The sequence below is a fragment of the Trachemys scripta genome, chromosome 5 (assembly GCF_013100865.1).
Source record: "Trachemys scripta elegans isolate TJP31775 chromosome 5, CAS_Tse_1.0, whole genome shotgun sequence".
Lineage (NCBI taxonomy): Eukaryota > Metazoa > Chordata > Testudines > Emydidae > Trachemys > Trachemys scripta.
In genome coordinates this window covers 139,835,601-139,855,013 of record NC_048302.1, presented here as the reverse complement: position 1 = coordinate 139,855,013, position 19,413 = coordinate 139,835,601, and the positions used below count along the sequence as shown (strand labels likewise).

The 19,413-nt window shown below is 57.6% G+C and overlaps 1 protein-coding gene across 1 annotated transcript in view; it reads right to left on the bottom strand.

Moving 5' to 3' along the window:
* The window catches only part of LOC117878454 (dedicator of cytokinesis protein 2-like), a gene marked incomplete in the record, with an annotated part of 325,642 nt that overhangs the window by 3,300 nt on the left and 302,929 nt on the right, over positions 1–19,413 (bottom strand). Inside the window, 11 exon segments of the mRNA XM_034772650.1 lie at positions 166–277; positions 817–979; positions 1,258–1,346; positions 3,702–3,839; positions 4,199–4,282; positions 15,234–15,410; positions 16,243–16,329; positions 16,563–16,647; positions 16,886–16,967; positions 18,260–18,401; positions 19,023–19,127. Coding sequence (XP_034628541.1) covers positions 166–277; positions 817–979; positions 1,258–1,346; positions 3,702–3,839; positions 4,199–4,282; positions 15,234–15,410; positions 16,243–16,329; positions 16,563–16,647; positions 16,886–16,967; positions 18,260–18,401; positions 19,023–19,127 — 1,264 coding nt within the window.

Sequence of the window (19,413 nt, the reverse complement as noted above, 5' to 3'; positions counted from 1 at the left end):
GAAGGGGGTGTCCGTACCTGCCATGCTGGGGGGGAGGAGAAGGGGGTGCCCGGACGTGCCGTGCTGGGGGAGGAGACGGGGGTGGCCGTACCTGCCACATTGGGGGGGAGGGGAAGGGGGTGCCCGGACGTGCCGTGCTGGGGGAGGAGACGGGGGTGTCCGTACCTGTTGCGGTAGGGGATGCAGCGCTGGCATCTCTCTCCGGGGGTGGCTGTTTTCCCTCGGCACCGGCCAGGCAGCTCTCAGTCATGTTCCGGGAGAGTCTCCACTTCTCCTCCTGGGGGAGCAAGGGGCAGCAGCTCAGGTCCCCAGCCCTGGGCTCCTGGTCCCGGGGCAGCAGGTGCCAGCCTCCTCCCAGGCACCTAATGGGCCAGCAGCAATGGCCAAGCTGGGGCCAGCCCACAGGGCGCAGGGACACAGCGTTGGGGCGCAGGGGTTGCTGGCACACGCTGAGTGGGGGAGTAACATGAATCCTCTAGCTCGTCTTGTTATCCCCCTTTCACAGATGGGGAAACTGAGGCACAGAGGGGCTGGGCCTCACCCAGCAGCTGATCTGGGAATAGACTCCGGGGCTCTGTGCAGCAGGCCAGGCCGCTCTCACCTAGGCAGGCCTCAGGGCCATGTCCCAGCCCCGCTGTGCTCGGGCACCTGCCCAGGGCAGCGAGGGCACCACGGCTCACAGCATGCAGGGGGCACAGCGAGGGGCACGTGCTGGGGAGGACGCAGCCCACAGCGTGGGGGTGCAGGCCCGGCAGGGGCCATGGGCTGGGAAGGTGCCATGCAGGGGAATGCGGCTCATGCCAGGGGCGGCTTTACCTTGGGCTCCGGGGACTCCAGGACGGACTGGCGCTGCTCCTGCCGCCGGTACCCAAAGAAGGTGCTGCCGCGATTCTCCTTGCGGTCGCTCTTGCGCTCCTCGGCCTCAGGGGGACGCTCAGGAGCACAGGGCACCGACTTCCTGGAGGAAGGGGGCTCCGTGCTGCAGCCACCCGCAGGGGAACCTTGTGAGAGCAGGTGGGGGCAGCGATGGGGGGGCAGGGGGCGATGTAGATTGGAAAGAGGGGAGGGTGAGGGGGGAAGGGAGGGCAGGAGCTGGGAAGAGAGGGACAGCGAGGCAGGGTGGGGCTGGGGGTGCGGCCAGTGGCTGAGGGGGGAGGGGAGGGCAGTCCCGGGGGGGATGGGCTGCGAGGCTGGGAGGGCGGCCAGTGGCTGAGTGGGGAAGGCAGAGCCGGGCTGCTCCCTGGCTCCAGGACTCACCTGTCTTGGTGTGGGCGGCTAGGTGGCTCCGTCTCCGGGCCCCACAGCTTGGAGTGGGGGCGGCCTCCGCGCCTCTCCTCCAGGAAGGGCTGCGAGCACAAGGAGCCGGGGGGGCCAGGGCTGAGCTTCTCTCCCCAGCTCCAGCCAGGCCTGTTGCCCCTTCCCCCAGCCCAGCCCCTACCCCCACGCTCCCCTCCTGCTCCCCCGGCAGCATGGCCACTGGAGCGCTGGGGCCACGGAGAGAGCCCAGCGGGGGTCGGGGCTTCACAGGGAGGAGGGGGCTGGGGCTGGCTCAGTGCGGACACGGGTCTGCGGCCGGGGGAGGCTGAGCAGAGGCACAGGGAGCGGGACGCGGGCGCTCGCCCAAAGGCAGGAGCCGAGGACAGAGCCCCAGGGGAGCAGCACGGACAGGGCACTGGGAGCAGCAGGGAAGGCGCAATCGCCCCCCCCCGCCACCCTTCCGCCGGCTCGCCCTGGAGCATGAGAAGGCGCCGGACTGGACTGGCCCAGCTGCCCGTCCTGGAGACTGGCCAGCAGCAGCCCTGCCGCTGGGAGGCCAGGTTAACCTGCCCCTCCCGACCCACCAGCCAGAGGTCGGGCTCATGCCCGCGGGTCTAGCCCTGCCACACTCGGTTATTCAGTATTTACTGTGCCAGCTCTGGATGGTCTCGTTCAACGGGGCTGGTCCCTCTATGAACCCTGGTGAGCTCTGGGCCTCAGCAACAGCTTGTGGCCATGAGTTCCACAGGCTATCCAAGAGCCACATGAAACACTGGTTACTTTTTCCAATTTTCCTGCTGAGTTGCACTGACTGTCCCCTCCACATCCATGCGCCGAGAGACAGGGAATACGGGGGGCTGCTGCCCGCTCAGCCACCCCCGCACCTGTCTGCTCTCGAAGGGAACAACCCCCCAGCCTGGTCAGTCCCTGAACGCCCTCATCAGCCATCTCAGCACCGCTCTGTGCTGCCCTGCAGGAGCCGGGCGCTGGCACTGCGCAGCACATCCAGATGGGCAGCATTAGACTGTTCGCTGCATTATTCTCCTGCCTGTCCAGCAGCTCGGCATCTCGTTTGCTGCACATTGTGTCGAGGTCAGACTGAGCTGCCCAGCGACGCTGGGTCTGTTTGCTGGGAGGATACAGACGCTCCCCGGCTTATGCAAGCGTTACGTTCCAGAACACCTTGCGTAACTCGAATTTTGCATAAGTCGGAAATGTATACCAGACCATTACGCAAAAAAAAACCCAAAACCCTCCTATTTCTAGCTTAGGGAACTTTTCCCATGAATGCGGATTTGCGTAAGTCGGGTTTGTGTAACCGGGGGGCGTCTGCACTGTTAAGTTAGGCCCTGAGAAGGCACATGACAAGTTCAGATTAAACCCTCCAATGTGTGTTACTTCATATTAGTCAACCCTGAATCACAGCGGTGCTTGCCAGCATGCTGCCTTTTCCCCTCCATCAGTCCCTCAAATTCCTCACGGGCTCCTCTGGGCACGGCTCCCCTCAATACCTTTGTGCCATCTGGAGATTCACACGTCCCTTTTCCAGCTTGTTAATAAATATCTGAAACCCCAGTCTCCCCCCCTGGGGCCCTGCTGTGACCCCTCTGCTCTGATGGAAACAGACCATCGATCCCTGCTCCGTTCTGAGCCTTCTGCTCCAGGGCAGTGCTTCGCCCTCACTCCACAGCGACTGGTTCCTTACCAGGCTCCTGTGAGAGGCTTTGCCAAGGGCATTCAAATGGCAGCTGCTGGCTGACGAGCAGGTGCAGAGACGCCGAAAGATCTTGCTCTGCAGCTGCCGAGCCCCTCTTGGAGTGAGCTCCAGGTGTTTCATTGTTTGACTGCCGGCACCTTCCCTGGTGCAGGGCTCAGGCTCATGGCCTGCAGGCACCCAGCCCACCCAGCGCCGGTTACAGCGAGTCACAACCTGGCTGATTTGGGGGGCTTTGCTGGCAGCTCAACTGCTGCATGAAACTGCTCCCGCTCCTGGATGGGCCTTCTGGGCCCAGTCACTCGCTGGCTGCCTTGTACGTTAGCCTTTGACTCGTCAGCCCCGCTCCAGCCCTGGGTGCCAGCACCACCCCCTTCCCTGCAGGCCCCTGCCCCCCTCCCTGGGGCACAGAGAAACCATTCGGCTTCTCAACGTCCATCTCCTTAGCACCTCCACCCCACTGACCATGCACCCGCTGACCCTGCTCCCAGCCTGCCAGGCGGCCCTGCTGACCCTGCTCCCGCTGACCCTGCTCCCAGCCTGCCAGGCGGCCCCGCTGACCCTGCTCCCGCTGACCCTGCCCCCAGCCTGCCGGGTGGCCCCACTGACCCTGCTCCCAGCCTGCCAGGCGGCCCTGCTGACCTGCCCCCACCCATGGCCTGCAGGCAGCCTCTCCCATCCCCTACCTGTCCCCCCACCCCCTCCTGCCCCTTGCCCGCCCAGCACTCACCAGCTCCCGCAGGCCGTACTGGCTCTCCACCTTGGCTCGCAGCTGCACGAAGCACTGCTCCATGCGCTCGTGGAAGGGCCTGAGGTCCTCAGTCACCTTCCTGCCGTGGATCCGGATCCCCTCTGCCAAGAGCGGAATCTGCCGGGAAACAGGCCCAGTGCCAGCGCCCGCAGGATAGACACGGGCCTTGCCTCACACAACCCAGGCGCTACAGGGACAAGGGTCCCTGGGTGGAGGGCTGGGGAGCAACGGGGGCAGGGCAGCACCCACATGGGCCTGGCAGGGCTGAGGGGTCAGTGCCTGGTGCCAGAATGGGCAGCAGCCTGCCCAGGGCAAAGGGCTCAGGAGAAGATCCCCCCGTTTGGGGAACTCTAAGGATCCTCCCGTGTTCTGCCTGGAGCAGCTGCTGAGGGGGCTCCTGGCTGCAGGAGGCTGGGCAGAAACACCCCCAGGAAGCCCTGGGATGCTGGGGAGCCCTGCAGCAAGAGGGGAGGTACCTGCCAGGCGATCAGATCCTGCAGCTTCTCAATACTGGCCTGGTCCTCGGGGTGCTCCGTCAGATAGGCCTCCTGGAAAAACGCCTGCAACAACAAACCCGCCTCAGCTCCTACCTTGTCCTGGCTCAGCACATGGCCTCAGCCCCCGGCAGGGTGGAGCTGAGCATGGAGCAGAGTCACATCTCACTCCCGACCCACAGCCCCTGGCTGTGTAAGCCCTGGGCTCCCTCCTCTGCTCTCTGTCCCCCAGCTCTGCTGGTGCCCTCACTCCCGACCCACAGCCCCTGCTACTCCCAAGCTCTGCCGGTGCCCTCACTCCCAACCCACAGCCCCCAGCTATCCATAAAAAGTATGGGCTGGATGAATGGACTGTAAGGTGGATAGAAAGCTGGCTAGATTGTCGGGCTCAACGGGTAGTGATCAACGGCTCCGTGTCTAGTTGGCAGCCGGTTTCAAGCGGAGTGCCCCAAGGGTCGGTCCTGGGGCCGGTTTTGTTTAATATCTTTGTTAATGATCTGGAGGATGTGTGGACTGCACTCTCAGCAAGTTTGCAGATGACACTAAACTAGGAGGCGTGGTAGATACACTAGAGGGTAGGGATCGGATACAGAGGGACCTAGACAAATTAGAGGATTGGGCCAAAAGAAACCTGATGAAGTTCAACAAGGACAAGTGCAGAGTCCTAGTGGTACCTGATGACAGAAAAGACGGTTACTCACCGTTGTAACTGTTGTTCTTCGAGATGTGTTGCTCATATCCATTCCATTAGGTGTGCGCGCGCCGCGTGCACGATCGTCGGAAGATTTTCTACCCTAGCAACACCGGCGGGTCGGCTGTGGAGCCCCCTAGAGTGGCGCCTTCATGGCGCTGAATATATACCCCAGCCGACCCGGCGCCCCCTCAGTTCCTTCTTGCCGGCTACTCCGACAGTGGGGACGGGGGGCGGGTTTGGAATGGATATGAGCAACACATCTCGAAGAACAACAGTTACAACGGTGAGTAACCGTCTTTTCTTCTTCGAGTGCTTGCTCATATCCATTCCATTAGGTGACTCCCAAGCCCAACTTAGGTGGTGGGGTCGGAGTGAGACATTGCTGTGTGCAAAACCGCTGATCCGAATGCAGCATCGTCCCTGGACTGCTGCACTAGTGCATAGTGAGCTGTAAACGTGTGGACTGATGACCAAACTGCCGCTCTACAAATGTCCTGGATCGGAACTTGCGCCAGGAAAGCAGTCGAGGAGGCTTGGGCCCTCGTGGAGTGAGCGGTGAGGTGCGGTGCNAAGGGATCCAGGGGAGGATCCTGGTCTCCCTGTTCCTGGGTCGGAGCATCACCTGCCCTTGGGTCCGGGACGTCAGGTGGTGCGGATACAGAGGCCTCCATGCCCCCTGGAGGAGGGTGAGAGATGGTGGACTCTGGGGCCCTTGTATCAGAGTGACCCGAGCGAGAGGTTGTTGGAGCCCCTTGCGCCTGGTGGTATGCCCACGGGGTCCAGAACGACCAGTGAGATGGGCCCTGGTCAGGGTCCTCTGCTCCCTCTTGCCAATGGCCTAAATCTTGCTCCCTGGCTTGCCCCTGAGGGGGGTATGCCGATCTTGGCAGGTCCTCAGAGGAGCGAGACACCGATCTCGATGGCCATGGTGGTGCCGACTGCGCCGAGACGAATCCCGTGGGATACGGTGCCGTCCCGTGCCATCCCAGAGATGTTGTATCTCTACGCGGTGCCGGCGATCGGTGCCGAGATCGCGATCGGTGCCGATGGCCTCGCCGGTGCCGGGAGTCGGACCTGGATCGAGACGATGACCTAGAGTAGGCCCGGTGCCGGGAGCGGCCTCTCGAAGTCGAACGTCGATCGTACCGGTGCCGAGAGCTACGTCTCGACGTTGATCGGTGCCGACGATCATAACGGTGCCGAGATGTAGAGCGGTGCCGCGATGATCTTGGCCGCGAGTACGACCGGTGCCGAGGTGATATCCGGCGCCGGGACTGCGAGCGGCGAGGGGACCTGCTTCGGGACCTGGACCGGTGCCGCGGTTCCAGCCCTTGCGATGGAGGGCGCATCAAGGCAGGTTTTCCCCTAGATTGGACCGGGCGAGACAACGGTGCCGACGGTGCCGGTGCCGGCTCCGTGAGGGCGATCAAGTCTCTCGCCGTCGCGAAAGTCTCCGGTGTCGACGGGAGGCACTGTATCACCGCCGGTCTCGGTGGTGACTCTGTCTGCACCGGACTCAACGGCCTCGGAGCCGGAGTCGACGGTGCTGGAGGTACCTGTTTTCGGTGCTCCACAGGTGGACGCGGCTCTACCCCCGGCACCGGGGGAGCTGGCGTCTTCGGCACTGAGGTCCCCGTCTTATGGGATTTTTTATGTCCCGGGGATGATGAACGGCGCCGAGGCACTTGTTGTGAGTGCGGTGCCGATGAGGTCCGGTGCCGTGGAGGCTTGTCTGCCGTGGTCGGCATGGTCGGTGCCGCCGGGGCACTGCGCACCGAGGTGCTAGGTGCCGGGGCCTGGCGCGCCGATGGAGCGTCCGGGCTAAGTGCCGCCTCCATAAGGAGTTGCCGGAGTCGAAAGTCCCGCTCCTTCTTGGTCCTCGGTTTGAAGGCCTTACAGATCTTGCACTTATCTGTTTGATGGGACTCTCCCAGGCACTTCAGACACGAGTCGTGCGGGTCGCTCGTTGGCATAGGCTTAGCGCAGGAGGCGCACTGTTTGAAGCCGGGAGCCTTGGGCATGAGCCCGACCACGCGGCCGGGGAAAAAGGGGGGAGACAACCCCCTTAATCCCCCTTTTTTTAACTATATAACAACTATAAACAAGTGAATAACCAACTATATAACTATAAACAACTAGAACTACAACTATAACTGTGAATAACTGGATAAGCTAGGGAGAGTGGAGAACAGCTACGCCGCGCTCCACAGTTCCAACGACCGTCAGGGGCGGTAAGAAGGAACTGAGGGGGCGCCGGGTCGGCTGGGGTATATATTCAGCGCCATGAAGGCGCCACTCTAGGGGGCTCCACAGCCGACCCGCCGGTGTTGCTAGGGTAGAAAATCTTCCGACGATCGTGCACGCAGCGCGCGCACACCTAATGGAATGGATATGAGCAAGCACTCGAAGAAGAACAAGGAGTAATGGTCTCAAGTTGCAGTGGGGGAGGTTTAGGTTGGCTATTAGGAAAAACTTTTTCACTAGGAGGGTGGTGAAGCACTGGAATGGGTTCCCTAGGGAGGTGGTGGAATCTCCTTCCTTAGAGGTTTTCAAGGTCAGGCTTGACAAAGCCCTGGCTGGTATGATTTAGTTGGGGATTGGTCCTGTTTTGAGCAGGGGGTTGGACTAGATGACCTCCTGAGGTCCCTTCCAACCCTGAGATTCTATGGTTCTATGAGCCATGGGCTCCCTTCTCTGCTCCCTGCTCCCCAGCTCTGCCGGTGCCCCTCACTCCCGACCCACAGCCCCTGCCAGCCCAGCTCCCCCAGCTCTGCCAGTGCCCCTCACTCCCGACCCACAGCCCCTGCCAGCCCAGCCCCCACAGCTCCGCCGGTGCCCCTCAATCCCAACCCACAGCCCCTGCCAGCCCAGCCCCCCTGTGACGTTATTGACATAAACTGGGACCATATAGATCATTGTTGCAACCAAGGTCCTGTAGTGGCACCCAAATCTTGTATAAAGGGGGTCAAATGGGGTGTCTAAGACAAGGTTATGGTTTACTGGTTATGATTATGCTGTCTATATGTGTGTATCAATTTTGTAGTTGAAGTTAGGAATATTGGCTCTATACTGTCTGTATGGCAAACTTATGCTATGCTTCTGGGTGACATCCCAGACAAGCTGGTGTTAGCTCTGCCTAGCCTGCTTGATGGCCCATTAAGGACCATCAGCTATACAATGGACCCATTGTGAGAAGGCAGATACGCCTTGTAACTCAGCAAAGTATGCAGGGACTGGCCCATGTGACTCCAGACTCCATGTTGCTGTAATTTTCCACAGTAAGAACAAAGAGGTGTTCTTACACCTGGAAAAGACTATATAAGGCTGATGCCTCATCTCCATCTTGTCTTCAATCCTGCTTCATACCTCTGGAGGAACTTTGTTACAAGCTGAAACTTTGAACAAAGGACTGAATGACCCATCCCAGCAGGGGATGTATTCCAGAGACTTAATTTGAACCTGCAGTTTATTCTATCACTGCTGCAAGCCTGAACCAAGAACTTTGCCATTACTGTATGTAATTGATTCCATTTAACCAATTCTAGCTCTCATCTCTATCTTTTTTCTTTTACGAATAAACCTTTAGATTTTAGATTCTGAAGGATTGGCAACAGCGTGATTTGTGGGTAAGATCTAATTTGTATATTGACCTGGGTCTGGGGCTTGGTCCTTTGGGATCAGGGGAACCTTTTTTTCTTTTATTGGGGTGTTGGTTTTCATAACCATTTGTCCCCATAACGAGTGGCACTGGTGGTGATACTGGGAAACTGGCGTGTCTAAGGGAATTGCTTGTGCGACTTGTGGTTATCCAGGGGGTGAGACCAAAGTCCTCTTAGTCTGGCTGGTTTGGTTTGCCTTAGAGGTGGAAAAACCCCAGCCTTGGGCTGTAACTGCCCTGTTTAAGCAATTTGTCCTGAGTTGGCACTCTCAGTTGGGTCCCGCCAGAGCCGCATCGTCACAGTGGGGTAGTCGTGCTTGGATCCACAGAACCAGGTCAATTAAGCTTTGGGTCAGAACCCCACGCTATCCACATTTGAATTTTGGGATTGAGAGTTTTGTGGGTTAAAGAGCTGCTGCAATGGCTGAGCAAAGAGCATATGAGGGACTTGGCAAAAAAACCCTGGAAAATTTGTGTTCAGAAAAGAGGATAAGCTTTAGAAAGAAAGCTACAAAGGAAGAACTGAGAAATCTGTTAATAGCCAGTGATCAGGGGGCAAGAGCACAGCCCTTACCTGAGGCTGCAGAAGATGCAGAAAAAATTAGGATGCAAAGGGTGACAAGTAAACTGCAATTTGAGCATGAACAGAAGCTACCAGATCTTCGATTGTTGGAGAAGCAAAAAATAGCAGAGTTAGAAAGAGAGAGAGAGAAAGAAGCTGATCAAAGAAAGAAGGAGGCTGATGAGAGAGAAAAGAGAGCTCGTAAGGGGCGTCTAGAGCTGCTCGCTGCGGAACAGGAGACGGCCAGACTTCAGCTCCAAGTAATGGAAGAGCGGAGAAAGTCATCCCCACCTGGTACTCCACTTCCCCCCCGCCATGAGAAAAACTGGGAAAGGATGTGTCCCTTTACAATGATACTGAGGATATAGAGGAGTTTTTGTCTACCTTTGAACGCCTCTGCAATCTGTACCAGATCCCTGAGGGTCAGCGAATGCCTGTCCTGCTGACCAGACTGACTGGAAAAGCCAGGGAGGTATTTAATGAATTGGGGGAACAAGAAGCCTTGGATTATGGGCGGTTTAAAGATTCTGTGTTAAGGCGGTTCAAGGTTACTCCTGAATCTTACAGAGTTAAGTTTAGAGAGTTTAAAATGTCTAAGGATTGTACTTTTGTAGAATGTGCTCATAAGCTGATGGGTTTTGTTAAAAAGTGGGTTATGGGAGCCAAGGCGCATGGGAGTTTTGAAAAACTGCTGGATTTAATAACTTTGGAACAGTTCTTAGACATTGTGCCTGACAATGTGAGAGCAGCTGTGTGTGACAGGGACCCTGAGTCAGTCCTACGAGCAGCAGAGATTGCGGATGCCCATACCCAAAACAGGGCTCGAGAAGGGTGTAAAACCCCAGGGAAAACTAATCACCATTCTCCCCGGTTCAAGAGGAGGGAAGGATTTAAAAGTAAACCTGACTCTTCTACAGGAGTTCAAGGGGGCCCGGAGAGTAGGAACTCACATCCCAGGACGGAACAGGTTACATGCTATCACTGTGGTACGCTGGGCCACATGAGACCAGACTGCCCGACAGTGAAAGGCAGCCCAAAACTAGCAACCCCAAATGCCACAGCAAATGCTAACCCTGTTGTTGTAAACTCACAGGCAAGCCACACAGAGCCCAGCATTGGTGCCCTGTGTGCAAATGCTGTTTCTGTGGTCTCTGAAGAATTTGACCTTAAAACTCACATTAAAGCTAAATATGGTGGAAATAACGCAGAGTTTATTAGCAGTGCAGAAGTGAATGGAGTGAGGTGTATGGCATGGAGGGACACCGCAGCAGATATCACTTTGGTTAAAGCAAGTCTTGTCAGGAGGAAGATTATTTGCCAGGTGAAGATGTAACTGTTGTAGCTTTATCTAAGTATTTTGTCAGGGTGCCTTTGGCTAAAATCCACCTGAAATGGAAGGAAGTGGAGGGCACCATGGTTGTGGGAGTAAAAGACATAATCCCTAAGGATATTATGATTGGAAATGATATTAAAGCTATGGTCAGCCAAGTTAACACAAACCAGGCACAGGAGAGGATTGATCCTAAGGTTGTGCCTATGGAGGGTTTGTCTTTGGAAAGTAGCTGTTTGGCTGTGAATGAAGTTTCTGAATGTCTACCTAATGTCTCAGAAGTAAATCTGGAATTAGATCAAGCGAAGGGAGAGGAGAACAAGGAGATTTTGGATGAGCCTAGGCAGTCTTGTGAGCTGATGGCTTTATCTAGTCAGCAGTTTGGGAAGGCAAGGGGAGTGGAAGATGAGTGTCCCTAGACCTTACCTGTTTCCTGTGTGAAGAATAGTGACAGTGAAGGAAATGTGCCTGTGTCTATCAGGGGTATTGACTTGCCTATGGAGGAAGCTACCCCAGTCTCCAAGCAGCTGTCTGTGAACAGCCCTGTGTGCTGGGACAAGGGAAATGAAATCCCAAACTGTATGTCTAGTAAAGAAAAATGCGTCTCCAACTCTTTTTTGTGGAGCAGACAGAAGATGCCTTTCGGCCTGTGATGGTTGAGAGTAATTCAGTTATCTCAGAGTTGGTTCTGGATTCAACTAAAGCCCAGGAAGGGAATGGTCCTAAGTTTGTGTCTGCTGGGGAGAATGGCACTGGAACTAGGTTGCATCCAGTTAGTGTCTTAGCAAAATCCCAGAGACCGGACAATTCTGGTGCTTGTATTTTGCCTGTTGCTCATGTGTGGTTGGAGAAGGGTGTAACAACTCTGTCTGATCAGGGTGATACCCTAGCCAGGGCATAAGGAGAGCAGAAAGGTAATTTGATTGTGGTACCTACGGACAGTTTAACAACTTGTAGCAAAAAGGAACAAATTCCTAAGCTTGTGCTTCTGACCTTTCATCTAGTGAGTCTATGGGTTTGCCTGAAAGGGGATTGTGTAGAAATCTGCCTGATGGGCCAAAGGTGATCCTGAATGTAAGTAAGACCCAGACAGAGTCTGTTGTTGCTCAGGGAAGTGTTCCTTTATCATAGAATATCAGAGTTGGAAGGGACCTCAAGAGGTCATCTAGTCCAACCCCCTGCTCAAAGCAGGACCAATTCCCAGCTTTAGAGCAAGCCCCAGGTGAAGAGGGTAAGAGCAGAATTTCTGTGAGGGGTGAATTGCTGCTTAGAAAAGCTCCTGGGGAAAGGAATCCTCATGGTAATCTGTGCAAGCAGTTCCCTGCAACTGAAGGGTGTGAGAGTGATTTAATCAAGGAAGTTTAATTCCTAGCAGCCAAAAATTGTCTGTTGTGAATGGATTCACTGACTTTCCTTTTAAAAGATCCAGTGTGGGTAGCTTTGAGAAGGTCTCAGAGGAAGTAAGAGCTGTTAAGGAATTGAGGCAGCCCTATAACCAAGTGGCTGTGTGGGGCCAAGTTGTTGAGGAGACAATGGTGTTGGAACAGGAATATCTCCGTTCTGATTCTTTAAATGTAGGGTTACCATACGTCCGGATTTTCCCGGACATGTCTGGCTTTTTGGGCTCCAAATCCNGGGGCCGGCGGGGATGAGCGCCGGCGCTGCTGGGGGGCGGGAGCGCTGGCGGCCGGCGGGGCCGGTGGGACCAGGAGCGCCGGCGGGGCCAGGGGGTGCTCGGCCGGGGGTCTGGGGTCCGGGGGGTGCTGAGCGGGACGCGGGGCTGGGGGGTGCTGAGCGGGCCGGGGGATGCTCGTCCGGGGGCCGGCGGGGCCGGGGGATGCTCGTCTGGGGGCCGGGCCGGGGACCGGCAGTGCTGGGCGGGCCAGGGGTGCTCGGCCGGGGGCCGGGCCCGGGGCCGGCACCCCAGGGCCCGAGCTGACCCAGGCTGGAAACGCCGGGGGGGCCAGCTTGGGCCGCGCCTCCTCCCCCCACACCTCCCCTTACCTGCTTCAGGCTTCTCGGGAATCAAATGTTCGCGGGAAGCAGGGGAGGGGGCGGAGTTGGGGCGGGGAGTTTGGGGAAGGGGCGGAGTTGGGGCGTGGGCGGGGCCGGGGCCCGTGGAGTGTCCTCCTTTGGGAGGCTCAAAATATGGTAACCCTATTAAATGAGCAGTTTGTGCTTCAGGGTTTGAGGACAGATTTGGTTACTGATGTGTCAGAGCAGAGCAGTTTTATGGCTAAATGCTTGAGGATGCAGGGGAGAGCAAGCAAACTCTTACCCTCAGACTCTTTGGATTTGTGTGGTATCTCTTTAAGACAGAGTCCAGCCTTGGAAATGATAGCAGTTACGAATATGAAAACTGGTGGACTGGCTCCTGTCTGTGGTAATGCAAATTACTTGCCTGGCTGGGAGGGGAAGGACTTGCTAATAGTTGTTAGCACAGAGAGCGCCCAGCCAATCAGCCAGCGAATTCTGTTAAGCAAGAGAAATCAGGGTTTGATCCTGCAGGACAAGGAGGAAAGAGAAAACTGAATTTTGCAAAGGGAAGCCACAGGTTAACCCTAAAATGCCCAAACTCCAATGGTATTGAGCCAAAGGTGTGGCATGACAAACATGATTGTAGATGGACACTTGCAATGAATTTGTTGTTATTGCTAATGGTAAATTTTGTAATGAATGTGTTGCTATTGCCACAAACTGTAAAAATGTACAATGTGCCTAATCTTTTGAAGAATCCCTTGAACATGTTAAAAGGAATACATGAGAACACACGTTATGTTAAAAGGCCTTGTTACACTGGTGTTTCACAGTTCATGCCTATAAACAGTATTGGAACTTCTCACAGGGGAAAAGATATTCCAGACCTAATGTGCTGTATGAAAAGGAAGACTGAGGCACACTACCATATTGCTTTCATGGCTAAATACCAAGGTTCCTGTACTATGAAGAACATTAATATCTGCATTTATTTGATGTTAGTTGGGTTCCAAACATTTGCCTGAGCTTGTATGGATAAAGTAGCTGTTTTCTTTAGCTCTTGGCAAGATCACATGAGACATACAGGAACCATGCTGCCAGAGCAGATCCAATCCACTATTGTTCTAACTAAGTGTTACCTTGAGTTTGTAAAGAGGTTCAATCATGTTGTTGAACATGACTTTGATAAACCATTTCTGTTATACACTGGTATGGCTTCTAACCCAATACTAGCTGTAGTGAGACAGAACCCAGGATGGGGAGCTCTTGGGATGCAGTCAGTGATGTTTGTGTCATCCCTTCCTACATCAATTTTGTGTTGGGGGTGTGACGTTATTGACATAAACTGGGACCATATAGATCATTGTTGCAACCAAGGTCCTGTAGTGGCACCCAAATCTTGTATAAAGGGGGTCAAATGGGGTGTCTAAGACAAGGTTATGGTTTACTGGTTATGATTGTGCTGTCTATATGTGTGTATCAATTTTGTAGTTGAAGTTAGGAATATTGGCTCTATACTGTCTGTATGGCAAACTTATGCTATGCTTCTGGGTGACATCCCAGACAAGCTGGTGTTAGCTCTGCCTAGCCTGCTTGATGGCCCATTAAGGACCATCAGTTATACAATGGACCCATTGAGAGAAGGCAAATATGCCTTCAGACTCAGCAAAGTATGCAGGAACTGGCCCATGTGATGCCAGACTCCATTTTGCTATAATTTTCCACAGTAAGAACAAAGAGGTGTTCTTACACCTGGAAAAGACTATATAAGGCTGATGCCTCATCTCCATCTTGTCTTCAATCCTGCTTCATATCTCTGGAAGGACTTTGCTGCAAGCTGAAACTTTGAACAAAGGACTGAGGACCCATCCCAGCTGGGGATGTTCCAGAGACTTGATTTTGAACCTACAGTTTATTCTATCGCTGCTACAAGCCTGAACCAAGAACTTTGCCATTACTGTATATAATTGATTCCATTTAACCAATTCTAACTCTCATCTCTATCTTTTTTCTTTTATCAATAAACCTTTAGATTTTAGATTCTAAAGGATTGGCAACAGCGTGATTTGTGGGTAAGATCTGATTTGTATATTGACCTGGGTCTGGGGCTTGGTCCGTTGGGATCAGGAGAACTTCTTTTCTTTTATTGGGGTATTGGTTTTCATAACCATTTGTCCCCATAACGAGTGGCACTGGTGGTGATACTGGGAAACTGGAGTGTCTAGTCTGGCTGGTTTGGTTTGCCTTAGAGGTGGAAAAACCCCAGCCTTGGGCTGTAACTGCCCTGTTTAAGCACTTTGTCCTGAGTTAAAAGCAACAGAGGGTCCTGTGGCACCTTTAAGACTAACAGAAATATTGGAAGCATAAGCTTTCGTGGGTAAGAACCTCACTTCTTCAGATACAGATGTCCTGAGTTGGCACTCTCAGTTGGGTCCCGCCAGAGCCGCATCGTCACACCCCCCCAGCTCTGCCAGTGCCCCTCACTCCCGACCCGCAGCCCCGGCTACCCCAGCCCTGCCCCCCCCCCAGCTCTGCCAGTGCCCCTCACTCCCAACCCGCAGCCCCTGCTAGCCCAGCCCGACCCCCGCGGCTCTGCTGGTGCCCCTCACTCCCAACCCACAGCCCCTGCTACCCCAGCCCTGGGCTCCCCACAGACGATAACTACTCTGTGATGTTTTTCACTGCTCCCTGCACGACAGCAGCTCACTGGAGGCAGGTAGTGATGCCCCCTCATTTGGGGTCAGCCCTCCAAAGCAGCAGGACTGCGCTCTGCCCCACTCGCCCCGGAGCTCTCACCGTCTCATACTTGGCGAAGCCCCCCATGACGGCCGGGTCCACGATGCCGTTGAGGAGCATGGAGAGCGGGTTGACAGGCAGGCTGGGCTCGCTGTGGTGCCGGTTGATCTCGGTCAGGATTTTCTCATTGGTTTTCTTCATGGTCTCGATGGCATTTTCCAGGGGGCTGATAATGGTCTGGGCCGCAGGAGGGAGGCTGTTTAGTGGCTGCAGAGGGCTGGGGGGCTCGGCCCATTTCACCCAGGGCCTCCCCGGCTCGCCACAATCCCGGCTGGGCAGGCTGTGATCCCCCCCAGGGACCCCACTACAACTCTCACCCGCCTGCGTCCAAGCTGCTCCGAGGGTCATGCCGCCAGTTTACATTCCCAACACGCAGGGCGTCGCCAGAGTCCTGGCTCTGCTGCGTCCACCCCCTGTGGCCGGGGACTCCTGGGCAAGCCAGGCTTCCTGCCCTAGGCACTACACAAGCAGGGCTGGGTCCACCTCCCCCGACACTACCTCTGGGGCTCACCAGGTAGCTGGGACTGGCCAGAGAACACTGAATCCAGATTTAACCAGGTGTCACAAAGAGGGAATGTATGCCTCAGTTTCCCCCAGACCTTGCATGGCTCCCCAGCGGGGCAGGGGTTAAGTTTGCTCTCAGGACAGGCCAAGAGTAAGGAACCGGCTGAAACTGCTCCAGAGCACCAGGGGGTCGGAGAGACAACGCCAGCTCCAGTGACTCCCGGGTCTCCTGCCTCTCAGCCCGGAGCTGAGCAAAGACCCCAGCCAAGAACAAAGGCCTGGGGCAGGCGGGGGGGGTAAGTGTGGGGGGGGGGGCTAAGCATGGGTAGGAGGGCACCCCTCCCTGGTGCTTGGCTCCCGTACCCAGCCCCACCCCCGTGCCCCCGATGCTCGGCACCCTTGGCTCCCGTACCCAGCCCCCCCCCCACCCCGATGCTCGGCACCCATGCCCAGCACCCGCCCCCCGCTTCCCACCTCCCTCAGTTCCCCCCTGCCAGGGCCTCACCCTGGCGGTGGCTATGACCATGAACCAGCGCAGGATCCCAGGCAGCGGATAGGCCGTCACATAGGTCGTTCTCTCAATCCACATGGTCTGCAGGGGGGTGTCAGAGCTCAGTCATCACATGGGCCTTGGCTGAGGGAAGCTGAACAGTTCCTCCCACCTGGGAACCCCCCGGCCCCCCCGAGCACAGGGCCCCCCCGATGCTCCCTCGCCCCCCCCCCCAAGCACAGGGCTTCCCCATTGCTCACTCCCACCCTGGCACACCTGCACCCCGCCGTTCCCCCCTAAGAACGGGGCTCCCCCCACCCCAGGAACTGGCTCACCGCAAACTCGTTGTCAGGGTCCTTCGGGCCTTTCCTGAAGGGCCGCGAGTAGCTGAACTGCTGGACGTTGTTGGCTTTATAGAAACTGCAGGAAGAAGGCGGGGTCAGCGTCGGGGGTGCGGGGGCACTCCCTCCATGTACTGCACCCTGTTCCAGGACCTGCATCAACTTCCCGCCCTGCCCCAGCACCCATCCTGGCCCCCTGGGGAATTGCTTTCCCATGCCTGGGGACCCACCCCCCGAGCACCCTTCCTGGCCCCAAGAGCTGCGGCTGGGGGGCACTGGCACGCCCTCCTTGGGGGGTCTGGGCCCTGGGCACTCACTTGACAATCTGCTCAGGGACGTTCCTGCCCCTGAATCGGTCCCTGGCCTCCTCCACGGGCTGCACGGTGAAGCACTGGATATCTGGGCCGAGTGAAGGAGCAGCCAGAGCACGGGTCTGTCCCGGGCTGAGCCCTGCGCTTGCCACACCCAGCCAGACCCCCGCACAAGGGAAGCCCCCATGGCGGGCACGCTTGGGCCTATGCGGGGTGCGCTCAGGAGAGGGGAGGGCCTATGCGGGGCGCGCTTGGGATGGGGGACATGCTCTGCCAGGCTCCCGGGCCTGTGGTAACACTGACAGCCCCCGGTGGTCAGCAGGCAGGGCCGGCACTTCCACTGGGCGACCCTAGGCAGTCACCTAGGGCGGCAGGATTTGGGAGGCGGCATTTTGCCAACCTCGGCGGAAATTCAGCAGCGGGTCCTTCACTCGCTCCGGGTCCCGCCGCCGAAGTGCGCCGAAGACGCGGAGCGGAAGGACCCACCGGCAAATGTTCAGAGGAGGAGCGCTCCCGCCTAGGGCGGCAAAAACCCTGGCGCCGCTCCTGGACCCAGGCGGGATCGAACCAGGGATCTCTGGAGCTTAGTGCATGAGCCTCGACTGCAGAGCTAAAAGCCAGCCGGCTGTAGGGCAGACTCATAATCTCGGTGCCACTAGATGCAACAGAGTAGGGTTACCATATTTAAAAAATAAAAAAAGAGGACACTCCACGGGGCCCTGGCCCTGCCCCATTCCCACCCCCGGCCCCACCCCAACTCCGCCCATTTCCCGAAGTCCCCGCCCTAACTCCCCCTCCTCCCTCCCAGCCACGCGAAAAGGGCTGCCCAAGCACTACCGGCTTCACAGTTTGCCGGGCAGCCTCCAGACCCTGCGCCCCCGGCCGACGCTTCCCCAGCACAGCTGGAGCCCGGGAGGGGAAGCGCCCAGCCGTGGGCGCTGGGTCTGGTGGCTGCCCGGCAAATCCGTGAAGCTGGTAGCGCTCGGGCTTCGGGCAGCCCCTATGTCTCCGGACCCTGCGCCCCCGGCCNGGGGAAGCGCCCGGCCGGGGGCGCAGGGTCTGGAGGCTGCCCGGCAAACCATGAAGCCGGTAGCGCTCGGGCTTCGAGCAGCTTGGCTCTTAAACAGAGCCGAAGAGTCAGGGGAGGAGCACAGGAGCCGCGGGAGAGGAAGTGCCCATCCGGTATTTTTCCCGGACATGTTCAGCTTTTTGGCAATTCCCCCCGGACGGGGGTTTGATTGCCGAAAAGCCGGACATGTCCGGGAAAAAACGGACGTATGGTAACCCTACAACAGAGCCCCACACCCAGGAGGTGTGTGGGTTACACCGGGATACCAGACAGCTGGGCCTTGGCCACGGAGCTGGGTACGGGGAGGATACACTGGCCCGGTGAGTCGGTGACGTCCTGCTCCGGTGGGGACGTGGTCTGCAGCTTCTCGGCGTAGGGGAAGGGAGTCAGCAGCCGCATCTCAAAGTCCTCCCGGCGCTCGTACTCCTTGCCTCGGTAAATGAACACCCTGTTCTGGGGGGTGGGGGGAAAGGTCAGTGTCCCTGTCATGGCCCACGAGGGCCGCGTCTGCCCAGCCCAACCCTGCTGCAATGACCTGGCCCAGCGTGGGGAGGAGGAATCACCTGGCGCTGGTGGGAAGTGGGGGACCCATTCTGACCCAGCAGGGGTGAAGGTGGGGGACCAGCTGGCACTGGCAGGGTGTGGGGGGCCCGGCCTGGCTCCTCCCCCACTATCCCACCCTCGGCTCTGCGGGTGCCCCTTGGCCCCTCCCCCACTATCCCAGCCCTTCCCCCTCCCCCCAGACCCTGCACGCTGTCAGGGCTGTTGGAATCTCTCTCAGGGAAGTTGAGGCAGGGGCCCCAGGCTGTAGGGCCCCAGGCCACAGGGTCTTTCCAGAGGCAGCAGGGGGAGAGGAGCATGGTGGGGTCTGGGGCTCGGCCATCAGCAGGGGGCCCTTGCTCAAGGCTGTCAAAGGGGCCGACAGCGACCCGGCGTCTGGGGCCCAGGAGCACATGCCAGTGCTCAGCTGTGGGCTGGCAGAGGGTGGGACGCCGGCGGCTGGCAGAGGGTGGGACGCCGGCCTGGCTGGGAAGCTGGCTGTGATGGGCCCAGGGGAGGCAGGGGGTCTCTTACCCGCAGGAACGTGGGGAAACCCTGCCCGTAGTAGCCCACGGCGAAGTAGTCTGGGCTAGGCCGCAGCACCTTCAAGATGTTCTCATAGAACTTTGCCTCCCGCTGCTACAAGACACAGAATGGGGCCCGACCCCGCTTAGACTTTTTCACCCAAATCCACTACCCAGGAGGAGGCAGATTGGAGACCGGCTTTGCCAACTCCCCTGAACTGTTCCGTCCTATCCCAGTCCTGCCGGTGCCCCTCACTCCCGACCTGCAGCCCCAGCTCTGCCGGTGCCCCTCACTCCCGACCCGCAGCCCCTGCTACCCCAGCCCTGGGCTCCCCCCACAGCTCTGCCAGTGCCCCTCACTCCCGACCCGCAGCCCCTGCTACCCCAGCCCTGGGCTCCCC